The sequence below is a fragment of the Petromyzon marinus genome, chromosome 3 (assembly GCF_048934315.1).
Source record: "Petromyzon marinus isolate PM22_M1 ecotype Great Lakes invasive population chromosome 3, UKy_Petmar_22M1.pri1.0, whole genome shotgun sequence".
NCBI lineage: Eukaryota > Metazoa > Chordata > Hyperoartia > Petromyzontiformes > Petromyzontidae > Petromyzon > Petromyzon marinus.
Window position 1 is genome coordinate 16,604,752 of NC_133669.1, and position 25,307 is coordinate 16,630,058.

Consider the following 25,307-nt stretch of genomic DNA (forward strand, 5'->3'; position numbering starts at 1 on the left):
GCTTCAACAACATCTCCACCAGCTGCAACAACAGCATCTCCACCAGCTTCAACAACAGCATCTGCACCAGCTTAAACAACAGCATCTGCACCAGCTGCAACAACAGCATCTCCACCAGCTTAAACAACAGCATCTCCACCAGCTTAAACAACAGCATCTCCACCAGCTGCAACAACAGCATCTCCACCAGCTGCAACAACAGCATCTGCACCAGCTGCAACAACAGCATCTGCACCAGCTTCAACAACAGCATCTGCACCAGCTTCAACAACAGCATCTGCACCAGCTTCAACAATAGCATCTCCACCAGCTTCAACAACAGCATCTGCACCAGCTGCAACAACAGCATCTGCACCAGCTGCAACAACAGCAGCATCTGCACCAGCTGCAACAAGAACATCTACACCAGCTTCAACAACAGCATCTCCACCAGCTTCAACAACAACATCTCCACCAGCTGCAACAACAGCATCTCCACCAGCTTCAACAACAGCATCTGCACCAGCTGCAACAACAGCAGCATCTGCACCAGCTGCATACAAGAACATCTACACCAGCTGCAACAACAGCATCTCCACCAGCTGCAACAACAGCATCTCCACCAGCTTCAACAACAGCATCTGCACCAGCTGCAACAACAGCATCTGCACCAGCTTCAACAACAGCATCTCCAACAGCTTCAACAACAGCATCTGCAGCAGCTGCAACAACAGCATCTCCGCCAGCTTCAACAACAGCATCTCCACCAGCTACAACAACAACAGCATCTGCACCAGCTTAAACAACAGCATCTGCAGCAGCTGCAACAACAGCATCTCCACCAGCTGCAACAACAGCAGTCAGTCTTCGAACCGTTACAAATTCAAAGAAGCGAGTCGTGACGCAACGCAGTAGCGCGCCTGCGATTGGCTGGTTTCCACTCCGCGCGTGCTCTGATTGGCTGCTTCACCACCACCACCACCCTCCCCCCCCTCCCAACCCTCGCACGAACCGCTGAGGGAGGAAGCCCGCAGGTGGCCGCCTTGGAGAGACCGAGAAGTTGGTGGGGCTGGTTGTTGTGGTTGTCGTAATAATAGTTAGTGGTGGTTGTCTCATGAACGAGCCGAACAAGACCAGTCTCACGACTCGCCCCCCGATAAGTGGTATGTTTGTTAATTGTCGCGGCTTGTCTCTCCAACACACCGGTGTGACGAATCGGCCACGTTCTGTTTACGTGACGACCCCCTTAACTAGTCGGCTGTGTCGGGTGGTGGCGGGTTTTACGCGATCTAACCCAAAAACCTCTATTACGGATGCTATTGGTCGCGAAAGCCTACGTGTTAAACTTGTAGTTTTTGTTGTTCGGTGAGGAAGCGAGGCTGGAGGCCTTGTCTCTCTGTTTGTCTATCTGTCTCACGCCGCTCAACTCCCTCACTCGCGACCGTGAGGAGAAGTCCCTCTGCTTTGTGGTCATTTGTAAGCCTCGCGGTTCCCCATTCATTCAGTGTCGTTAGACCGCGTTTAGTAATTACCTTCAGCTCATTGGCAGCACAACTGCTGGAATGGGAGGCCTCGCTTCTCACGCCGTTGTCGGTCGCGGTCGGTGATGAGAGTGGTCGTGGTCGTCGTGTGATTTGACCATACTTCACCATTAACTGTAAGTGCGAGTTGGCGAAACGGGCGAGGCACTCGCAGAACCGGTTGCGGATGTCGCTGGCCACTGATGGCAGCCGTGCACGGGAATCCCGATCTGTACGTGCCGTACAGTACGGTGTGCAGTGTATGCGGTACGGTACCTCGATTATTACCGTGTGCGTTTGTAGTGGTTGAACTTTCCTACACTCGCGCAAGTTAACCCAGCACACCTGTGCCTACTCCACTGAACATTGTTGTAAAATAACGGTGTGTAAGGTATTTATGAACTGCATTGATGACGGAATCGAGACGTTTCATTCAATCTGTGTGGGCTGGATTGTGGCACGTGTTGCACTAGAGCAGCGTTGTTGGTTCTCCACCTCGTTTGTGCGGCGACTTAATTTGAATTTTGTTTCACACCGAGTACCGCCCGTTGCCGGGCCCAACGTGGTTCTGAGAAATTAAAGGCACGAATACTGAACGTCAATATTGGTTATCCTAACTTAGGAAAGTTAACTGCAAGGGAATAAAAAAAACCATCACCGGGACGCGTGGCGGACCTGGTTCGCGCTCGCCTGGTGACTCTTGGAGATCCACATTGTTGGAGGTCGGTGTGCTTAGAAAGGTCTTTCATATCTCGATTTAAAGCTTTCGTGACTGCAGGAATTAATATTCATTGGTTCTTTTGGTAAAGTCACGTAGAAACAAAAAAATAAAAGTAAATAAAATAAAACTATGACGTTTTGATCGCAACACAAGCAATCATCATCAGGAGAAACACAACATGTAGTTTTTTTATATTTTATTTACTTTTATTTTTTATATCTACGTGACTTTACCGAAAGAACCAAAGAATACGTGCAAAACAGTGTTTATCATTGTGTAGTGGAATAGTGCTGGCAGCTGGCGATAGAAGGATCTCCGATGTACGGCAGTATTGAGGTCAGCAGGCCATGATAGGCACGATATGGGGACGTCTCGGGGAAAGGTCACGGAGGTGGGGGGGGCCCATCGGGAAGCCTCGGGAACAACCCGCTAGTAGGTTCCAGAGGGGAGGCGTGGCCGGGGCGGAGCGAGGCCACGCTGAGAGTATAAGAAGGATCCCTGTGAGGGACCTCCTCAAGGGCTGTTGTTGGAGTGGGATCGCCGTCGTGCTGTTCAAGATCGTCGCTGTCGCCTCGTCGCCAATCGTCGCTGTCTAAACTCGATATTGTGCTGCCCAGGTCAGGGGTGGGCACATTTTTTGACTCGCGGGCCACAATGGGTTCTAAAATTTGACAGAGGGGCCGGGCCAGGAACAGATGGATGGAGTGTTTGTGTGAACTAATATAAATGACGTGTAAAAATCATTGCATGAAAGGATTTGGCTTTTAACAGGTAGCAAAGCATTTATTTGCAAGGCAATTTAACAAATTGCACGAACATGAACAATACAAAACATGTCGTAACGTGACTGATCAAACATCATGAAAACACCGCCGTCTAATGGGGAAATGGGGCATTACAGGAGAAAGGTAAAATTTAATTTAATAATAATATTTGGACAAGTTCGGCGGGCCGGATTAAAAAGCCCAACGGGCCGTATACGGCCCGGGGGCCGTACTTTGCCCATGTCTGTGCTAGATAGTTGTTGGCTGTCTCGGTTCAGCGCCGTCAGTGTTAAGACGGTTAGTGTTGCGTATAGGCTAGCAACAGTAATAGTGTGTACCCACGTAGGGTAGTGTATAGGCGAGCGACTGTAGAGCGTGTACCCTCGTAGGGTAGTGTAGTATACTGATGGTGTTCTCTCTCTGTGTTGTCTCTCTCTGCTTGTGTGTCTGTCTTTGTGGCTCCGTGTCTGTGTTTCTCTCAAAATTTCACACTTAACGTCTAATTTAACAATCTTTGGAAGAACTTAATCAACCAGGCTATGCGTTAATTGTGTGTTGACCGACTGTCTGTGTTGCATTGCATTACATTTCCATATTTTGCTAAGTTTGTTTGGTTAAGTGTGTTTTCTCTCTCTCTGTGTCCTCGTGTTGTAGTATTGCCTGCAGTCACGAAAGCTCCAAATCTCTCATTGACATGCTAATTTCTCTACCCCCCTCTCTCTCTGTCCCCCTCTCTCTCTATTTAAGGCCTCGACATAGAGGCATTGTTTCTCTGTGTGCCTATGTGTGTGTGTCTCTCTGTGTGTCTTTGTTATCTCTCGCTGCTTATGTGTCTGTCTTTGTATCTCCGTGTCTGTGTTTTGTCTCTCTCAAATTTAGCATTCTTTGGAAGAACGTAATAAACCAGGTAGGGTGATGACTGCTATGTTAGCCGACTCTGTGTTGCATAGCATTATATTTCTAAGTTTACTAGGTTTGTTTTCTCTTTAATTAATATCTGATGATGATTGCTTGTGTTGCAATCGAAACGTCATATGCTATTATTTAAAAAAAAAAAATTCTACGTGACTTTACCGAAAGAACCAAAGAGTAAATAAAAGAAGTGCATCCAAGCCTTATCGTCTCCGAGTTAGTTACTACAATTGTATGTACAATGACAAGGATCCGTCTCAAGCTAAAAACTGGCCGCTGCCATATCAATGTCCAGTTTCCACCATTGATATAGGGCCACCATTGGATACAATTGCTACCCTGTGTTCGCTTTACCAGGAAGATGCTGACTTGTCTACTAATGTATAAGTAACTTTAGTACAGATGCATAATATGACATGTATACGGCGTTGCGAGAGAGGCACGATGCGAAGACCGAATAAATATTGCCTAAGGCGACATCATCATTTGAAAAACACCCTTATATTTTAATTGTAAAAATTTTTAAGAAGGATCTTTACATTTGGAGTGTAATATACAGATTTGATTCTGGGATTATTGTAAACCACATAAATTATTTTACGTTATAATGGCAGTATGGAGCTAAAGTCCATTTATTTTGTAATATGTACAATGTGCAGTTTGGCATCGCTGTATATTAAATAATGCCAATTTAAATTAAAGTTTTTATTTTACAGGATTGAGAATCCAAGATCAAATTATTTTTTTAATCGCCATAAGAAGATATGCCAACAATTAAATTATGACAGAGACCAGCAGACAACGTGGCCTCGTTCGAGATAATCAGAACAAGGCTTGCTGGAAAAGCTTCAGTTACAGACAGATGCATGGAGGTGAATACAAAGAAGACCTGCTCAGTAGTAAGGATGTCCGCCACCAGCCTGCCAAACCTCCGGTACGCCAGCACATCCACTCTCTCATCAACACATTGCTGTAATTCAGTTCCCATGTGTTTTCGTTTGTCACCGTTCTACCCTGCCAACATATGCAGCGCCGCTTGTTTTTTTGGAAGTCTAGCATGACATTATTCGGTGATCGTACTCCCCAATGCATAGTGTATTAACGTAGATAATGCACAGAAGTATATGTAGCACTCATCTGTTATTGTAGGATTTAATATCACTGTTCTTTGGAAAGCAAGTAAAGTTGTTTGCATATTTTTGTCTGAGCACTCTGATCTTGATGGGCTTGTGACGATTTAGGGCAAGAAGATTGTGCTGACGAGCTGGATTGTTCAGCCGCTGGATGATTTCTCTGCAGTTTGCCTTGTAGGCCGTCGGCTGTAAGTACTGACTATCCATCATCACTTTATTGTGCTGCTGTTGCTATGGTTTCTTATTCATGTCTTATGTTTTAAAATGTTTTTTGGATTTTGTTTTACGAGGGCTTACAATAAGGTATTCTTTGGTTCTTTCGGTAAAGTCGCGTAGATATAAAAAAATATATAAAAAATTCTAAAAATAAAGATAAAAAACCACGACGTTTTGATTGCAACACAAGCAGTCGTCATCAGGAAAAAAAGGGGTTAGCCTCTCAAGGCAAGCTGTTTTTAAAGGTTTTAAATGGGCGTAGTCTCAGTGTTGAAAAATCGTGACCCAGCAGGCAGTGAGGGTGGTGCTGCCAGGTAATTACAAACTCACACTGGTGGCGGTGGAGGTTGCTGCTAGAGGTGATGGTAGTAGTGGATCGTGATAGTGCTGGTGGTGGGCTTCCACCAATAAAGGGCTACTGCTAGTGATGATGGCAGTAGTGGGTAGTGATGGTCCTGGTAGTGGACTTTCACCAATTAAAGGGCTGCCAAGTCTAAAATAGAAACATTACAGCCAGTTATGACTAAAACTGGTTAATAATGTCCTTCCAGCGATTGCTGAGTTTGTACCCATCCTCTCTGTTGAAATTGTGTCTGTCTGTATACATGGATGGCTTCATGAATGAATCTTTGTTGATAGCCAGTGGGCTTGCAAAGTACCTTCGTCTTCGAGAAATACATTTCGCATTAAGATAATGATCAGCCACGGCTGAGGTATTGGTCCTACCGTGTTTCACATCTGCCTTATGTTTACGAACACGGTTCGAGACGTGTCGCTTAGTTTCCCCAATGTAACTACTGCCGCAGACACAGCTTAGTTTGTAGACGCCGGGATATTGCATGTCAGGGATCTTGTCCTTCACAGATAGGATCAGATCACGAATTTTATGTACTGTGTTAAATCGGACCTGGATCTTGTGTTTGTTCATAATTTTGGAAATCTTTTTGGTTACCCCTGCTATGTATGGTAAGGTGATGGTTTTGATTGGATCATCAGATGGCTCCTTCCTCATGGTTGGGGTGATGGCTTTACGTATTGTGTTGTCAGAATATCCATTCGCCTTGAGAGCCTGGTGTACGTGTCCGAGTTCACTGGTCAGGTGTTCGTGGTCGGAGATACATTGAGATCTATGAGTTTTGATGAGGGAATTCTTCTGGGTTGGATGGTGGTGGGAATCAGGTTTTAGGTAGGCATCAGTCTGGGTTGCTTTTCTGTTGACAGAATGGCTCATTGAGCCATCTGGTCTCTTTTCGATTAGGACATCCATAAAGGGTTAGCTTGCCATCCTTTTCTACCTCCATGGTGAATTTGATGGCTGGGTATATGGAATTGATGTGGTTGAGGAATTGGTTCAGAGCTGGTTGGCCATCTGGCCAGATAAACGTGTCATCTATGTACCTCTTCCACAAGGATGGGCGTAGATTGGATGCCTGGCTGGCGTCCATCTCAAATTTTTCCATGAAAACATTGGCTACAACTGGAGATAAGGGAGAACTCATTGGGGTGCCTTCAGTTAGTTTGTAGAAGGTTCCGTTGCAGGTGAAGTATGTGTTGGTGAGGCAGTGTCTCACCAGGGCCAGAACATCCACTGGCGGAGCCAGTGGGGGGGGGGGGGGGTGGCACGTGCCCCCTCAATGATCTGATCGAAATTAGGGATTTCGATCGGAATAATTGGAATTTATTAGTAATAAATCGGAATTTTGCGACCCCCACTGCCATTGTGTAGCATATTATTGTGCCAGCGACTGGATGAGATGATAGGACAATAGTCCGAGTCCATAATTGGCAATAAGTGATGGCAAAGCAGTTATAGGTGACTCAGAATTGTGCGCAGTTGCGTATACAGTACACGGCTTCCCTGAAGGCATCAACACCTTCAGCGAGTGCGATGCCGATCACACAACGCGGTTCGAATTCGACCCTTGATCGATGGCTGCGCCATCGCCGCACACGCGTCGAATAAAAAGCAAGGGACAAGTCCTTACTTATTACTAACAACTATAATTTTTCATTGCTGGAGGGGTTGCCCACCCCTACCAGAAAATCCTGTCTCCGCCATTGGGTACATCAGCATTCAATCCTTGAGAGGCTAACCAACTTTTCCTGATGACGACCGCTTGTGTTGCAATCGAAACGTCGTGGTGTTTTTTATTTTCTTTTTATGATTTTTTAATTGTATTTTTTCTATCTACATGACTTTACTGAAAGAACCAAAGAATATGAATTCCTGCAGTCACGAAAGTTTTAAGTAATATTTTTACAACAAGGTGTCATGGCATTTTACTCTAGTCCATATAACTAAAGATCATGTAAATTGTCAAACCGCTGCTAGATGAGGAGCACCTCATTCCATATGGGTCATTGTGGTTATTTTCTGTTTCTTCGTGCTGGGCAATGCTGGTTGTTGAAACAGGGGAGAACAGACATGGTCACGTGGAAGTAAAATGGAACAACAGTGGATTTTGCTGCACTGCCCTCTACTGCCCACAATCTACCATTCTCAAGTTTTTGTCGCATTTTCACTTATTTCCCCGTGTTTTTCAGGTCCCCTGCCCTGTCCTTTTCCACTCCCTCTCACCATGTGTGCACGGTTCTCCTTGCTTCCTCCCTCTGTCATCATCGCTCGTTTTTTCCCTCCACATTACCTTGGGTCTGACTTTTCTTATTACCGCCCCCTGCCTGCTCACTTGGGCTCTACTCATCTCCAGGTTCCATTATTTACACCATGCCTATACTTAGCGCTGAATATTTAGTTCACGGAGACTCGTTATATATGTAAAAATCGTGCATACGTCATCTTCCACAAACATATACACGTTTGATTTGATACGTTTATTTTGCTTGAATGCTTTGAAGCTTGTGTTGTTGTGTGTTCCCACAGCTCTGCCTCGCAGAATGAGGAGTATTGGCACAGTAGTGCCATAGTGAAACGGATATCGGCCCAACGATTTGAGACTGCTTCAGGTTCCATTTACGTACTTGAAGGCTGCATCAATGCCCAAGATGCACGAATGGAAGGTATTTGAACTGGAAACTTGACTTAAATACTGGGCCAGGCCGTTTCCCCCGATTACGTGGTTTAAATAGAATTGCTAGGCTCATTAGGTCAAAATCAGAATCTTTATTTATCCGGGAGGAATCCTATGAGCTATGAACCTCTGATTAGCGCGGCTGGCTACGTACAGTGCGAAAAAGGTCAACATACTTACATGCAAGCATCTATTTCACAGATGTCCAGATGCAATGTATCATCAAGTTATTCCATGTCATACTCAACAAATGGGTTCCGTTTTGCAAATATGGCGATGTTCATAATAGTCACCTTCATTTTTTGCATTGTATCAAGTATAATAATATTTCTGGTTGTTTTTCACTTCGTAAAAAAACAAGAAATAAAAAAAAATCACGTATGTTCATGGATTCTCTAACACTCTCCAACATGCGTTTGTCCTCGGGATGGTTTCATTTGGTAAAAATAATGTTCCATTCCAAGCCACGTAGTAAGATTATGTCACGTGTTATGAGGCTATCGTGTGATATAACACACAACAATGTTATTGCTTTTGCCGGACAGGTACATTCATTTATTGCTTGTTTTTGTGCCATATTTTGGGCAAGCCTTTGGTAAATTTAGCCAATTTTATATCAGGTGAGTTTTCAATAACAAGTCAACTATATCATATATATTTACATATTGGATAATTTTTTAAAGAGTTGCATAGGCTCCCATTTTACAGAGACATAACGCATTAACGACTTCATCCTAAGTTAGAAAATGATAAAAATATATATAATCTTGATTTGAAGCTTTCGTGACTGCAGGAATCCATACTCTTTGGATCTTTCGGTAAAGTCACGTAGGTAGAATAAATAATAGATAACGACGTTTTGATCGCCACGCATCGTCTTCAAGACGATTGCTTGTGACCGCCAAGCATTGTCTTCAAGACGTCATGATCTATTATCTTTTCTACCTACGTGACTTTACCGAAAGAACCAAAGAGTATGTATATATAATGGTAGGGTAAATTTGCTGATAATCATTTCACCATCAAGTTTTTCAGAAATACATGAGGCAGTTTGCGCCATGGGAGATGAGGATATATTTCACACTCACAGGAGCTCATCGGCATGATTTATTCAATGACGAACAACTATATATGCCCAGATTGTTTTAGATGAGAAAGTAACAATATGCTGAGACTTCAAAGTTGTAGCAACATAATTGTTATTTTTTTGTAATATGCCAAAACTTTGCTATTACAAATAACACAATTGTCGTGGCTATTGCAAGTGCTTAAGAGTACTATTGCACCTTGTGTGATAAATATTTTCAGCAGAATAAACATTACCATTTGTCATTTTATGCAATCTTGATTGTGGTGTTTAAAAACACCGGTACATTTTCTACGCAATCTGCACGAAACAAGTTTAATCCTGTTCGTCATACCTTTTCTTGTTTTATCCACAGCTGGCTTTTCCTGGAATATGATAAAAACATTTAAACATGGATTTCCTGAAGACTGGAAACAATTCATTGATAAATACCTCGCTGTTCAGTAAGTTTTGCGTAGCGCGCATTATACGTTTTTTGGAGTCCGGAAATTGTAAATGTGTTGTCGTGATGCTGATTTAGTTGGTCGCATAAACATAAGAAGTCTGTAAGAGCGTTCTATAAGGCCATCAGAAGTTTACCATGAGATGTACTTATTGAGGAGAATACATGATACATTTAGTGCATGATGTCACCCAAATGGGGACTGGTGATGGGAAAACTTTGACTTTAAAATAATAACAACTGTAACATGTGAATTGTGCAAGTCTCATAATATTTTCTTTATTCCTTGTTAAATAATTGTATAAAATTTTAATTTTTAAGTTAGAGGAGCATTGCTTTCCCATATTTATTATTGGTCTGCTTCCCCTTGATGAGACACAGGAAGCACTTGTATTTGGATCTGAATTATTGGGCAGCACATTGCCTATATTTCACAAAACATCAGTGTGACTGGAGTGCCTTATAATGGGATTGCCTATTTCACACTTTTAGAAAATTGTATATAATGGACTCCAATTTTACAGGAAAGAGAGGTGGAATAACAGCACCGGTGAATCCACATTGCTCCATGATGAGCAGATGGATTACCTCACATCTTCTGCAATGAATGAGCTACCCTCTCAAGTGGCGGAGAGGACGAGTGACACCGTGATGAAAGGAATTGAACGTGACATACGTCTCATCACTCCGTGTACCATTCACCTCCATACTCTCCAGCCCAAGCAACTTGGTGAGGACACCATTACTAAACATGTTTTATCTATGGGACCCTTTTCAGGGTTTACAAAAAACCTACTGCAAATATCTAAAACTATGCATTTTAGTCTTATGTACCATGCCAGTATTCTGTTGAATTCTGGTTGTTGCTAGGCTTTGACATGGGTAGCTTTGTTTCTTGTAGCCAAAATAATGCTAAATATTTAATGGAAGGCATTGAAAACATGGACAAATAATCCGTTTAAAGCAATTTGAAATGAAGTGTGATAAAACTGGAATTGAAATGGAAAAATACATTATGGACAGTGTTAAATATCTCTTCCAACTTAACATTGTTAACACCTAAATGATCTACACTGAATTTTGAAACCCAGTCCAGAAATGGTTTTGAACCAATGTCGCTGAAATTTGGCTCTCCAATAAAACCGAGTGGCTAATGTGGTTACAGTAATACCCCTATATGCAATTGGTGCATTCATGTATCAAAACAAATATTGAATAACTTATAACATTAGTACTATGAGGATGCATTCCCAGCCTTTGTAACTTATCGTTTCCCATTATAACGACTTCATAACTTTAATGTTTTATAATTTACAAGTGATTATATATACGTATGTATTAATATTGTTTAAAAAAACAAGTCATCTTTGCGATCCTGCTGATAAACATTCTTGGTGACGTAAGAAGTAACTTTATTCGTACTTCATACTGACTACAACTCCAGTTCTTTTTATAATCCTGAAACGATAATAGGTCATGCCTATCATTTCCTTTAAATTTACTGAAATAGATGGCGTTGATTTTTTTTGTTGCATCAGCTGGTTTAAAGTGGCATACGTGGCTTTTCCTCCAGGTGAACGACAAGACAGGCGAAGCAACACGGAAAATAATTCCTCTACCCGAACAAAACGCAAGAAAGACCCGTTGGAGAAGCCTCTCTGCTCCCAAGAACCGAGTGCTAAGTCTGTACTGGAGTCCCACAAGTGCAGCATCAATGACAAGAAACTGAAACATTCTTTTGTCGTGCTTGATAACATTTGTGTTAAATCTCTGACCATGGATCCTTTGCAAGAGTCCCCCCCGTGCCTCAATATGAGCCGAGGATCTCAGGAAGATAAACTAAGTGCTCTTATGGGTGTGCAAACAAGAGGAGACACCGAGGAGAACCCAGTGAAACCTGGCAAATTTGCCAATAAGGAAAAGACGTTGACTTCTGAGAGCTCTGTTAGCAAACAAAGAAAAAACTTGAAACAAAAACGTGGAAAAGGAAATTATCATGCCACATCCATCATGAGAAGACATGCAAGCATGGAAAGTTTCAACAAAGAGAATGCAGACAAGGTTTGGCTAGAAAGAAAAGGATTGAAGAAGGCAAAGTTACTAAAAAAGCACGTGTCCTCCAGTGCAAGTGACATAAGCGAACCAGTCACCCATTCAAAGGACGACCATGCACACAGAAGCTATAGGGATAAACCTGCCTCCAAGACCCACAAGTTTAAGACACAGAAGAAAGGCTTTAATGAGACTAAATCCAAAACCCGAGGTATTTCCAGGAAAATAAAGTCATCATCTAACCACCGCAAGAGAGAATCCACTGTTGAATGGAGCAAAGAGGAGTTGGCAAGGTTGTACAGGTATGTCTGCGTGAATAATGCTCACAATAGAATATGACGTTTCGATTGCAACACAAGCAACCATCATCAGGTACAAATGAATGAGAAAACAAATATTGGTACCTGATGATGGTTGCTTGTGTTGCAATCGAAACGTCGTATTCTATTATTATTTAATTTAATTTCTCTCTACGTGACTTTACTGAAAGAACCAAAGAGTAATTCCCGCAGTCACGAAAGCTTTGAATCTAGTTTGATGCTCACAATAAATAACGTACAGTGGAACGTCGCATATCTAACGTCACATATCCGTCCTGACCAATCAACCACCCACACCCATTGCAGTGTTTGTGCACTGAGCAGCTGTCATTTCCTATGAACGTTTCAATATCTGCCTATACCTCAGTCACCCAATGAGTCATACGTGCCACATTGAACTGTGTTGTACCCTTATAAAATTGACAAATGGACATTGTTATTGAACGAATGCACTTAATATTTTTTTGTATGTGCTACATGACTCGATTGACCAAAACTCAGAACTCTGTGCTTTTCACTTGGTCCATTTTGCACATTTGGTGCTGTTTGCCTTAAGGTCACCTTGTTTCCTTTTATGTTTTTGGACCGCATAGAACAAGTCATTTTAATCCAACACGAAGGTATTAGGCCACCCGATTTGTTGTTTGTTCTTTGGGTCATTTCGGTAAAGGCACGTAGATGCCAAAAGACCCAAAGAGAATATTAATTCCTGCATTCATGAAAGCTTTAAGTAAAGATTGTTGTATAAAGCTTGAATACCAAGGCGGGCAATAAAGACTCACTGTGGTGCAAGGTCTATCTGTGATAGAGATAACAAAAGCTGCACATTCCCAGTGACATCACCTGCTTTTGGGTGATATTACCTTTAGTTGTTCTTTAACAAGGGGGGTACACCCTTCGCGGTTTCTGATGTGCGACACTTGTGATGAGTTGTGGATTTACCCAAAACATTTTCAAGAAGCATTTGGAGGTTTACTGAATTTTTTGGTGTTGTTTTTTTTGTCATAAAATGCAAATGGGAGTCCTGCAGATAATATAATCGCAAATATGCTGATCCTTGCAGATCACAAGGTTCGGCATTTTCTCTCTCATGAGAAAGTGATGACTTACAATGCAATGTTGACTTTTTTTCCTGTCAGCAGTGTTGAATAAAATTGTGCATTTTGTATATTGGCGTAAGTTAATAAAGCAACATAATATTAACACGTAGTTGAACTTATTCGCAATGATTGTAACATCACACAAGCCTGTTTAACAATGTGTTTGCCAGCGTTGTGGACAGTTTCCCAAAGAAAAAGTCGATCTTGTGGAATCAAGTGTCCGATGCGGTGGGCTGCCGTACAGCAGATGACTGCAAGAAACGTTACAAAATGGGTTCCAAGCTCCTACCGATTTCCCGATTTACATCAGAGCCAACCAAGGTTTCTAGCAAACCTCAAGAAAAAGGTACAGTTTTGTATGTGGTTCAGGTGGCCCCTTGTGGGCCCCATAACTGTGGTAATTTGGTGATCTTTTTTAAAATCATAGTCTTAATCTTACTCATTGGTTTTTTCGGCAAAGTCACGTATGTAGAAATAAAATAAAATTACCGAAAAAACCAATGAGTAATTTTATGCAGTCACGAAAGCTTTAATACTTTATTAGTCTTAATCTTGTCAATGAAAAGCTAGTGGTGCATTAGTACAGTCTGAGTGGATTTCATGTAGTCATTCTCTGGGTTTAGTTTACTGAAGCAGTCAAAGATATAGTCCACCCTAAGATATTCAATGATTGTTTAGTCAGGGTCTTTGTCATTAACCAAATATTTTGTAAACATTTGCCTGGAGATTTTAAAGTGTATTGCCTGCATTACAGAGTTCAGGTATTATTGTGTTGTTTGTAAATGTTTTATGTATGTTTGTTGAACTTCTTTCGCACCACTATACGTAACCAACCATGCTAATCCTAGGCGTGAAATTAACGTTCAGGAAAAACCTCACTCAACGCGGTTTTATGGAACGCAAGTTTCAGCTTTACACATTTGTAATGACAGGGTGACACCTGCTGGCCTGGAAGGGGAATCATGGGTACGGGCACAGTTAAGTAACAACTAATCAGAGAGGGAGGTGTATCTAGGATTCTAGGGCAAAGGTATAAGGTGAGGCTAGCTGAGATACTCCGGGAACCTGCTCGAAGGTTCCACGAGAGGGCGGCGTGGCCGGAGGCGGGGCTTAGCCACGCCTGGGGGCTATAAGGGGGAGCGGATCCAGGGCTCGGGGCTCGTGTGTGGGGTCTTGGGTCCTGGCTGCGTCGCTGCTCGCCGACATCTCTCTCCGTCGTCCGACCACGTGGAAGATCTCCTGCGTAGTTCCATCGCCGTCATCGTAACGCCACCAGCCAGCGGCGTAGCCAAGTGGAGGCGATGGAACCTCGCCGAGTGATCGGCTGTGTGTAGCCAGTAGAGACGTTACTACCTAGTGTGGTACTCAGTGTGGGAAAGGATAAGTGTTGGCCTGTGTTGTGCCCAGTGTGAGTAATAAAGAAGAAGTGCCCTCTACACGACGTGTCGTTAAAGTCGCTCATTACACATTTACTTGACGAGGTCGGTTTTCTGGAACACGGGGGTGATGTTTTGGCTATACACGGTTTGACACTGCTAAGATTCTCATCTCCGCATCAAAAGTAGAGCACAATCCGCTTGTACTGTATACGCTGCGGATAAATATCTTGTCGCCATATTCCCTCCCCCAAACACTCATGGGGGTCTCACTTTTTAATCATGGTTCCGAAGCATAAATCAAGTGGTGGTGGTGATTGTAGTAAGATAGAGCAGAGAAAAAGTGATGACTAGTTCAAAATGTGCCGTTATTATTTAGGCTTGCGAGAGGTGATAGTGCTGCATCCGTTGCAAGGTACTCCGGTGTGAATTATTTATTACCATCTATGTTCGTGTGATATTTTAACACACATTCTATACGCTCATGTACAATGCAAATAATAATATATTGCCGCATGCATCTAGCCATCCACTCGATGAGAGGACGTCGGTTATACGGACGCCAAGATGGCGAATCGGTAACGCTCAAGTGACTGTTATAGGGGTGAGCGTGGTTCCTGGAAACTCAGTGTCAGGGGGGCGAGCATTAGGCATGAGCGAGTAGCGCAGGAAGAGTAATGCAGACGGAGGTTTTGTGTTGAGGTAAAATTGAAAAATAAAGTGTGTACACAAGAAATGGAGAGCGACTCGGCATTTATTGAGCACGTTTTTTCCCAACACGGAGGTTTCCAGGAACGTAACCTTCGCGTTCGGCGAGGTTTGCCTACAGTGGCATCCCTCGCGTAACGCCCCACTCGCAACGCGAATCCGCAGTTACGCGATTCATCTTTGAGGGACATACTTTATGCTCATGCTACGCGTTTCATAGTTACGTGCTCGAGAAAAGAGTTTTTTGTAAAATTTAATAAAAAAAAAATTTCGTTAATTATTAAAAGTAAAAATGTACAGGTTAACTAACTAAAGTCTTGATCTGATGGTGTCACCACCACATGGCAGCGCCCAATGTCACGGGCTGTGGGCATAGCCACCTTAATCTGAGTATAAGCAGCCCACGGAAGCGTTCAAGAAGCCCTAAAGTTACTCATTAAGTATGCTTTGTGAGTAGTAATCTTTTAAATCTTATTTTATTTGTTATTAAACTCCTTAAGTACATTTTAAAATGTTAACAGTATTATAAAGTATTACATTTTTACATAAATCCAGGGCAAAAAAATGAAATTATACTTATTTTTTTTGGTAACGCATACCCCCTTATAAAATGCATGTCTGTGGGAAAATAGGCTTCATACAGTGTGATTTGACTTACGCGCATTGTGCGATGGGACAACTGTATATAAATGTTTTGTCATAAAAAGCAATAGATTTTGATCACTTTTGTTATTCAAATATACAACCTTTTCCTGCAAAAATACAATGAAGCTGTTATACTGCATTGTCATGTACTGTAGTTACATTACTTGGTTAGTCCGAGTGTCAATTACCCCATCCCCCAACACCCCTCCCCTCCATCCCCCACCACTAAAGTATTTTGTGCATCTAATACACTGTACATACTAAATACATTATTTTAGTTTGCATCTTCATGTACAAAAATCATGTATTACACAATTTTTATAACAATTGTATTGTTTTCTGTCTTGCACACATGTTGGGAAATATATATTTTTCTGTTTACCTTTTTGCCATTGCATTGGATAGTGCTGATCGTGCAGTGTAACCGTACAGTCAGTCTAAAGTGTATCACCGTTTTAAGGGCGATAATTTAATTTGCGTTAACACTTGTCTCGCAGCAAAGGAAACTGTGAGGATCACGGCCAAGGCGGGAACCCTTAAACGCAAGCGACAAGTGCATGAATATCTCGACCATCTGACGAAGGATGACTACAGCGACCCCTTCGCTTTGGGCTCTTCACCCGTCTATGTTGGCAAGAAGATTGTGGTAAGATTGAGTCTGCGTAATGATACAGGCGCAATAATGGCGAGATGTGAACTACATCGCCTGGTATACGTGAGGTTGTGGGATCGATCCCTTCCCCTTGACACCTGCTGTATATTTGGAGTTTTAATGTCTCTCCCTGTCACGTGGATTTTTTCTCCGGGCCCTGTAGTTTTTCCCTTCCACATTCAGAAAATGCGTTTAGAGTATTTGGCTGCTATAAATGTCCACGTGATAAGCCACTTCGTTGAGCTATCATTTGTGGCCAGGTTGCTTCTGAAAAAGAGCTATATAGCTCAGTGGGCCTTAGCTGGTAAAATAATTAATTGTTATCATGGCTTACATGGCTGCATATTTTAACTTTTGGGAGGAAATCCTATGGAATAATTTTATTGTACCAAGAATATTAAATTAGGATACTGCTAATAATTTGATGGGCATTATTTATTAGGGATGTGGAATGGAGCATGGAACAGAACATGTATGGCATTTGTTCCTGTTTCATGGCCCAGAGACATGACTAGCCACAACGCCCACTTACAAATGACCCTACCTTTGTCTCTTGAGTTCTCACCTTGACTTTCAAGTTTTGAAATCCAAATAATAATTAGTAATGCTTCATTTAAATATAATTACCGCTTAAGTGTTTACTGCGAAATGTATCACTCTCAAATGATGTTATGTATACAGGATTTATTTTTTGAAGAAAAATGTGTGTCTAGAAATTTCCATGACAGTGCTTTATGCATTGATGATGAACATTTGAGTTACATTCCCATCCATGGCTAACCTAAGCAAGTGATATCTGAACCTGACCCCCCCCTCCCCTTCACCAACCTGTACTCACCACCGTGGTGAAGTGTGGTTAAACAACCCCCGTGACTGACACGGCATGTGGAGGTCTTCATCCAGCAGTGCCTCTAATTTTGTTTACAAAAACACAGATTCGATTACATTTTGGAAATAGTTACATTTCAAATCTTGATTTAATGGATCATCTGTTCGTTGTTATTTTATGCCCACTTCATATTGGTCATTGCTGCAGTAGACGGCACGTAGGAATTGTATCATTTTATCATAATAATATTTTTAGTAATAATAGGGTTTTTCCCCTTTTTTCTGGCAACAAAACTGAAACCTTTTTACAAGGATTCATGTCTGCATTAATCACAATACCTGCAGTCAAAATGCAAACAAAAAACATACTATGATAATATATGCATTGTCCTTGAAACTGATTGGTCCACACCAAGGGACGGCTTTCTTTTGAGCCTCGACCCAATTGGTGCTCGACCAGAGGATGCCTGGTATTGTGGTTAATGCAGACATGAATCCTTGTAAAAAGGTTTAAGTTTTGTTGCCAGAAAAAAGGGGGAAAACCCTATTATTATATTGTGGTACTGGCAAAGGAGGTCTAATGAAATATTTTAGTATTTTACCTTGCTTATAATAATGTAGTGAGTTCAACTGAGTCACAGACGTACTCTTTGCAGGCAACACATTTATTGATACCAACACAAAGGGGTAACTGCCCCTTCACCAGATAACAACCTAGGGTGGTGGACCACCATGCTAACTACACTATGGTAATTACACTGGGAGTAGCTACAATGGACAGGACCCCAGCTTGGGTCCACGTGTTGGTGACTCTTCTCGGACGTAGAACGTAGATTCTTCAGGATAACCACAGCAGCCGGTCCCTCTCGGGGACCCGGCTTATCCCCCGTGGTGTGGCTGGCTCCGCCCTTAGCCACGACCACCTTTGATAACCCTCGAGCAGGATCTCGGCCCTGACACGTGACCACCCCAAGCCCCCACCTGGGGACCCAGTGGAGACTTTACGGGTCACGTGTTCTTCGGGGTCAACCAGAGCGCCATGGCCCTTAGTAACCCCATTCCCATGGCCGGGCACTCTCACACCCTATCCTGTAGGGGTCGGCACTGCACGCAGAGCGTGGTGCCATCCAGCACTGCCAGTCAGTGCTCACCGAGCCCCTCTAGGGCCGGTACTGCACTCACATGTGAGTGGTGCCCGCGATGTGAATACAGCTGCACGCCGTGCCCCTCTAGGACCGGCATTACACAGTGACATCCGCGATGTCACTACAATAATGTAAAGCTAATGATACATTATGATTACTGGATTCCAGTCCTATTAAAGGGCTCAACAGCAGTGACTATGTGAAGTCTATTGCATCATTGTCAAAGTACATGAAGTTTAGCTATTGTGGTATATTATTCAAAAATTATTTTGAAATTTCCTCTTTTTGTCAGCTGTAATCCCATTCTCCTGTGGCTGGCACAGATACCGTCTATGAGGGCGATGAAGACAGATGATCTCGGTCATCTGCAAACTCCAGGGGCAGCAACGCCTAAGTCTCCATTATCAATGTCCTTTGGTGTCCTGGCTAGCAACCACATTAGTCCTGGAATGCTGGAGCCTGTGCACAGGTATGGCTGAGGAGGATGAAAGGACACAATCTATGCATCTGTTTCTACGCATTCCTATTTTAATGTACAGGCACTGGCTGAGATTGTTTAATATACTTTAGATGTTTAGGTTTGGACTCCTGAGGAGGTGGTGGTGTGTCCAATATAATCATATATGATATCTAGTTTAAGTTTTAGCAGGTCAGTATGTGGCTTTACAAAGCTTTTGAGATTTAAGTGTTAAACTTTAATTTGTATTGAATAGTGTTAGGGCTATAAAGGCTTACTGAACAAAGTTGAAACAAAATAACACTTGTGTCTGAATATCATGCTTGTATTTATTGTTGATCAGTTTAAATATTTTTTTCACCCATATTATCTCGTGCAGATAAAAATGGCGTCTCGTAAAAGTTGCGGATTGCTTCTTGACTGTTTATAATAGTTCTTTCCATTGTAATAGAGCATCACTAAAGGATGGCATTTCCTCCTTTTGTTTCACCCGCAGGGAAGATGCAGACCGATACATCTTCCAGATGCAACGCAGCAAGGCCGGATGCAATTGGGGTAATCTTAACCTACAAAAGGTATTGACTTCATGGATCTGTCGGTGGTTGATTTTTTTAATCTTTGGAACTTAAAGCCGCTTCATCACAGTGTTGTCTATAGCACATGCGTGACACATGTCACATGTATTTCAAACTTCAATATAAGCACAAAAATGACTTGGTTGTAGGCCAATCAGTTTCAAAGACAATGCATAAATTATCAGAGCATGTTTGTTTGCATGTTTTGCCACACGTACTTGTGATTAATGCAGAATTTATGCCTTGCAAATGGTATCTTATTCGGTGTTTGAACATCTTAATACCTGTTTTATTGCCAGAAAAGGTCAAACCTATTTCTACTTTTTCAAACTTTTTACACTAACAAAAATATCCCATAGGTAAATAGGATTTGATACAAAAAAGTTTTTGTGCGCTCACATTTGTGATGGAACGGAAATTTCTTAAGCCAGGAAGTGCCGCGCACACACGCAATCTCAAGATTGCTCGTCTTGCATGACCCATGGGCATACTCTCGATGACGGGGAGGACGTTTGCGGATAATTAAAAATCACGAATAATCCAAAAATATTAAATTTTCACGGATCTCTATGCCAAAAACTAACGATCAAACCGATCGATGCGTGTGCTCAGTTATAACACTTTCGTGCTCCATCGCACAGTCACACCAATCAACATCAACCAAACTCCGCCCACTGTTGTAGCGGCGATCACGTGGATTTCGAATTAACCGGAGCGCATATTTGTTCGGTTTAAGCACGTGACTTGTAATAAACATTTCCAAGAATAATGTATAACTGTTTTTAGGTTATTAATTTGGGCTTAAGGGAAAATCCACGTTATTAATTTACGTCAAAATCTCAGGTGCGCGGTTAATCTGCAAATCAGATAAACCGCATCGTGGATAATCAAGAGTCTACTGCATTCAGATATTTGTGCAGGCCACACAAGGTCCTTGCAGCCCTTGGAAATGAAGTTGATGCAATAGTGCCCCCTCTTGGCCAATATTCAGACGACACTCGCCATAAACGCATTAAATAAACTCGCTATTAAACATTATCAAGGATCTAGGGCCACCAACTTAGAAAGCTGACTAAAGTGTTCTCACTCGTGACGCTTTTGCCTGAGTGCGATGACAGTGATACATATGATAATGACAAAGGTGACCAGCCAGAAGTAAAGGTTCATTGACTGAACTTGTACCCAGTGGTTTTACGTGTGTTGAATTTCTTTCGCGCACCGTACGTAGCCAATCGTGTTCATATTTACATGTCTACACATGGTATGTTCCGTGAAAGTGTGCCACCATCGTCAGACACACGTGAAGTTTGTATATAAATTTGAAATGTTCTTTTTATTGTTTCAGAAGTTGTGCAAGGATGATTCCCACAAGAGAGTCAACACCCCAATAAACCATTTCATAACTGAGAGAGGTAAGCTGCAAGTCAAACATCTCTTTATAGACAACCAACAGAACTTTGAAAAAATAAATACTTTTGCGATAGAGCCTATTTTATACTGCGCTTTGTGTCTGCGTACTCAAACCAAGAGTAGCTTTTTGCATCTTTATTGGTGGAACAAAGTTATTCGTGGTCAATTCCAGTCATATGGCAAATACCAGTCTTTTAATATGGCAATCACTATGTGCAATCTATAATGTGATACTCATTTTATAAATCCTGGAGGAATGAGCCACGTTGACGAATTGAAACTTTGAACATGATTTGAGCTTCATCCTTCTCATTATGAATTTTCCCTCCTGTTACTCTGGAGCGCCACAATAGCGAGATGTTAACTACCTCGCCTGGTCTCAAGGAGGTTGTGGGTTTGATCACGATCCTAATGCCATGGTCATGTGGATTTTTTTCCGGATCCTCCGGTTTTTCCCTCATTTAGAATCACGCTTTTAGAGTATTTGACTGATATAAATATGCACATGATAAGCTACTTCGCTGAGCTATCATTTATGACCAGGTCGTTTCTGAAAAAGAGCTATATAGCTCAGTGGGCCTTACCTGGTAAAATAAATAGTTTACACTTTAGTTTTTAATTAGCCCACATTTTTCTACATGATGAATTATCTATGTACAGTATTACACTACAACAGACTCTTATAACAGATGCTCATCGTAATTCAAACGCTGGCCACAAATGCGTGGCGCATTCCAAAATATGTAACATTAACTTATTTATGAATGGAAAGATTAAAACATTACAACTGCATTAATTTCTGGATTCGTGCAAAAATTGTAATAATTCTAAACTAATTTTTTTAACCTGACGTGGTCACTTGTTGTGTAGACCAGGATGTTTTAGTGTCCTGCAATTGCAATCCCAAAAAATTAAATTGACGATCATCCGTGAATGCTTGAAATGTTCTGCCAATTCATGATGATCTAAAATTTGAGCTTGTTGCAATAAATAAACAAGGGATATATGAACGTCACTGCACAGGTTACTGATTACAATATTTCTCTTCCAGCAGCAGCTCCAACGCTGGCTAGCAATGGTATTTTAATTGAAGATAATATCTTGCAAAATAGCCTGGACAAGGACAGTGATGAAGAGGAAGATTATTACTTTTCTGATTGAGTTCCAAAATGTTTGGAGCACATTCAAACACATTTCAGCTGAATGTTTTCTCACGTGGAGTGCCTTAGTATCATATCAGATTGGCTGTACATGAAAACACTTTGCATACTTCGTTAGGTAACCAGGGTCTAATGAATATCATAATAAAAAAATGTATTCACAGTTATCATTGACAGTAGTTCGTCTTTAAGAGAAAGTAACAATTGCAAAAAGTGAATGGAAACAATGCTTCAGACTTACAAACCGACGTGCGATATATGGAGCTGTAATATGTAGGTGCATTTTCAGCCACTGAATTTGCCAGTTTACTGTTGACATGTTAAGATACAACAATGTTAATATTAAGTTTACTCTTAATGCTTTATGTACTTGAATGATTATCCAATGTTGGTAAAATAAAAATATTGAGACACGTGCAGAGCTATAGCACATTTCCACACATTACGTTTTACAGTCACATTTTCAGTTAGGAATTAAGCATATATTTCCCAATGTTAGGCCATATGATGGCCTGCAGGTACTTTTGTGCTTCATGTTGCTCAGCTGGCAGGGATTCAAAATCAAAATCTTTATTTTAGACTGGAGGAATCCGATGTGCTATGAAGCTCTTTTTCACAGATGTCCAGTATGCTTCATGTTGAAGGAAAACTGATTTTAAAAATTGCCGTGTCAAGTAAAGGTAACCATATTAAGTAAAGGGGCTTTAGGAATCCAATATTCAAATAGTTTTCACAATGGGTATTTGAGAGGACCAACACAGGTAAACATACAAATGCATAAGCATATCAGGCGCCTTGTACATTAAAATAGCAGTGTGGATTTCTCTTTGAAAGTTTTATTCTGCTTAATACATCTGTATCCATCTCGATTTTTTCATGTCAGCACTTGCTTCTTGAGTGCTGGAAATTATGTAATAGTTGTCGACAGTCTTACTCACTAATAATCTGTACAAGTTGATTACAATACGAGTGGAATTGTCATACGGTTGATTGAATGCTATGCTTTTGCCATTAATCTTGCAAAGCTCACGTGTCTGTTATGTACGAGTATAATATTCACGTAAATCAGGTGAATCCACATGTGCAGTGTCACTGTTCCTTCGGATCCAATGTCGAAAAGTATGCTCAAATAACCCGCATGGTGTGCCCTCCACGAGGGGCTTGTATGCATGTTTAACTTAGTTCGCACCGTACGTAGCCAACCGTGCAAATCGGAGGGTGCGGGGACAAGAGGGCTCGACATGGACATATTGTAAAGGTTGAACATGAAGTAAACTACAGTACATGGTTTTTATGATGCCCGTATCCCCTTCAAGTAAAGTTTGAAGGAATGTTTGAAAGAGAATACAAATTTTAATAACTAATTATTACTACATTGCCTATGTTGACTTCGAACAAATAAACCTTTTTTTAAAGTCCCAATGCTTTTGTCACTGCATGGATTCATATTCTTGGTTCTTTTGGTAAAGTCACGTAGCAGGGAAACAATAAAATAATAAAAATATAAAACAATACAATTATCACGACGTTTCGACTGCAACACAAGCAATCATCATCTGAATAACTGCCAAATCGCTCTCCGTGGTGCTAACGTAAAAAACTCCACTTTTTTCAAATGTTTTTGCTGTGGTTTTCACTCCTGGTGATGATTGCTTGTGTTGCAGTCGAAACGTCGTGAGAATTTTATTGTTTTATATTTTTATTATTTTATTGTTTCCCTTCTACGTGACTTTACCGAAAGAACCAAGAATATGAATCCCAATGCTTTGTTTATCATCTACAAAACGGTTTTCTATCATATATGAACATTCTGTCTCTTGAAATGGATATTCTGATGCAAAACCACAACGGGTCATACATGAAACGAATACATTATCTTCTGAAATGTTATCATATTCGTAGCGTGTTTTGAGTTGAAAACATGGTACGTAAAAAAACTCACATTCAGTTCCACGAGGCTCTATACTGTAAATGATCTGGAAAACTAACTTAAATACTGTCAACTTGCAGAGGATACTGCAATAACGGTAGCTAGAAATTCACCACGAGGTATGCCTTAAATCACAAGTAATTTTGATCTCATTCAGCAACGGCCTATTTCCCTCAAATTGGCTTGAAACGCAAATAAAAATAAGCACAGTAATGCTTTTCTCCAACAAGCGAAATCCTGCCACGTTTCCAACCCAGATTTCATGTAGAGATGAACAACAACATCAGACAAGTAGAGTACAAATACCTGGGCTTCTTCATTGACTCTTCAGTCGAATTGGATTGCATTGAATACACCCAGTGGCTTTACTGTTCACACAAAAACTGCATACCATCTCCACTACATTTAGATATGGTAAGGGCAACCTTATAATTCCTTAAGTATGTACAGTAGGTTGAACTTCTTTAACACCGTACGTAGCCATCCGTGCTAATCGGAGGTGTGAGGAAGGACAAAACTAAACACAAAAAAGCAGTTCTAAAGAATTGAGTTTTCAATCGAGATTTAAAAGGGCATCGCTCCAGTGGCTTCCTCAAAAGATGCATAAACACCACATTTATTACCATGATGTCGTTTATTAGTTCGCTTCTGAGCTTGCATTAAATAAGTTAAACTCCCCCTGCCATTGTGCTCTTCACTTTGCACTGGATGCTCCTTCCCCATACCCACCACTGTGATCTGTATATCAGTTCAAACTTAGACTCCATCTTCTCGTAGAAATATGAAAACTGGGCTGTTTTTAATATTCTCTTGGATAAATATGCTGATAGATCTGTGGATAAATATGCTGATCTGTTGATCCCCACAAGAAAATAGTCTTATATGGGCATAAAAAACCTCCAGGTTTTTATTGGGTCTGGGGGGGGGAAGGCCTCGTTAGCCTGGTTCCTCTGTGGAATCGCGATAATCGCATTAGATTTGGAAATTAAATCATTGCCGACCATGAGAAACCTCCGTTCACTCTTTAAACTCAAGTTCCTTCACACATGTGGCTGCAATAAATCAGCAGAGAACCGGGCCCTAAGGGGCTCAAAGTCATGGGCTTTTTTCTAATGCTGACTTTAGTCTGATTCAAGTTTGACCAGT

The 25,307-nt window shown here is 41.5% G+C and overlaps 1 protein-coding gene across 8 annotated transcripts; it reads left to right on the forward strand.

The window, feature by feature from the left end:
- The first annotated feature begins 960 nt into the window (after positions 1–960).
- On the forward strand, positions 961–23,649 carry LOC116955448 (mis18-binding protein 1-like). Of its 8 annotated transcripts, none has more exons than XM_032976535.2 (13): positions 961–1,142; positions 4,613–4,830; positions 5,138–5,217; positions 8,127–8,263; positions 9,717–9,804; positions 10,328–10,533; positions 11,377–12,157; positions 13,446–13,621; positions 16,502–16,650; positions 18,953–19,098; positions 19,583–19,661; positions 21,007–21,073; positions 22,123–23,649. In XM_032976535.2, the coding sequence occupies exons 2-13, from the start codon at positions 4,678–4,680 to the stop codon at positions 22,230–22,232; spliced, it is 2,172 nt and encodes a 723-aa protein (XP_032832426.2). In that variant the 5' UTR covers positions 961–1,142; positions 4,613–4,677; the 3' UTR covers positions 22,233–23,649. The 8 variants fall into 8 exon arrangements, with proteins under 8 accessions (XP_032832426.2, XP_032832440.2, XP_032832447.2 ...); XM_032976549.2 differs by having other exon boundaries at positions 22,126–23,649; XM_032976556.2 differs by having other exon boundaries at positions 21,010–21,073.
- Positions 23,650–25,307: the final 1,658 nt, after the last annotated feature.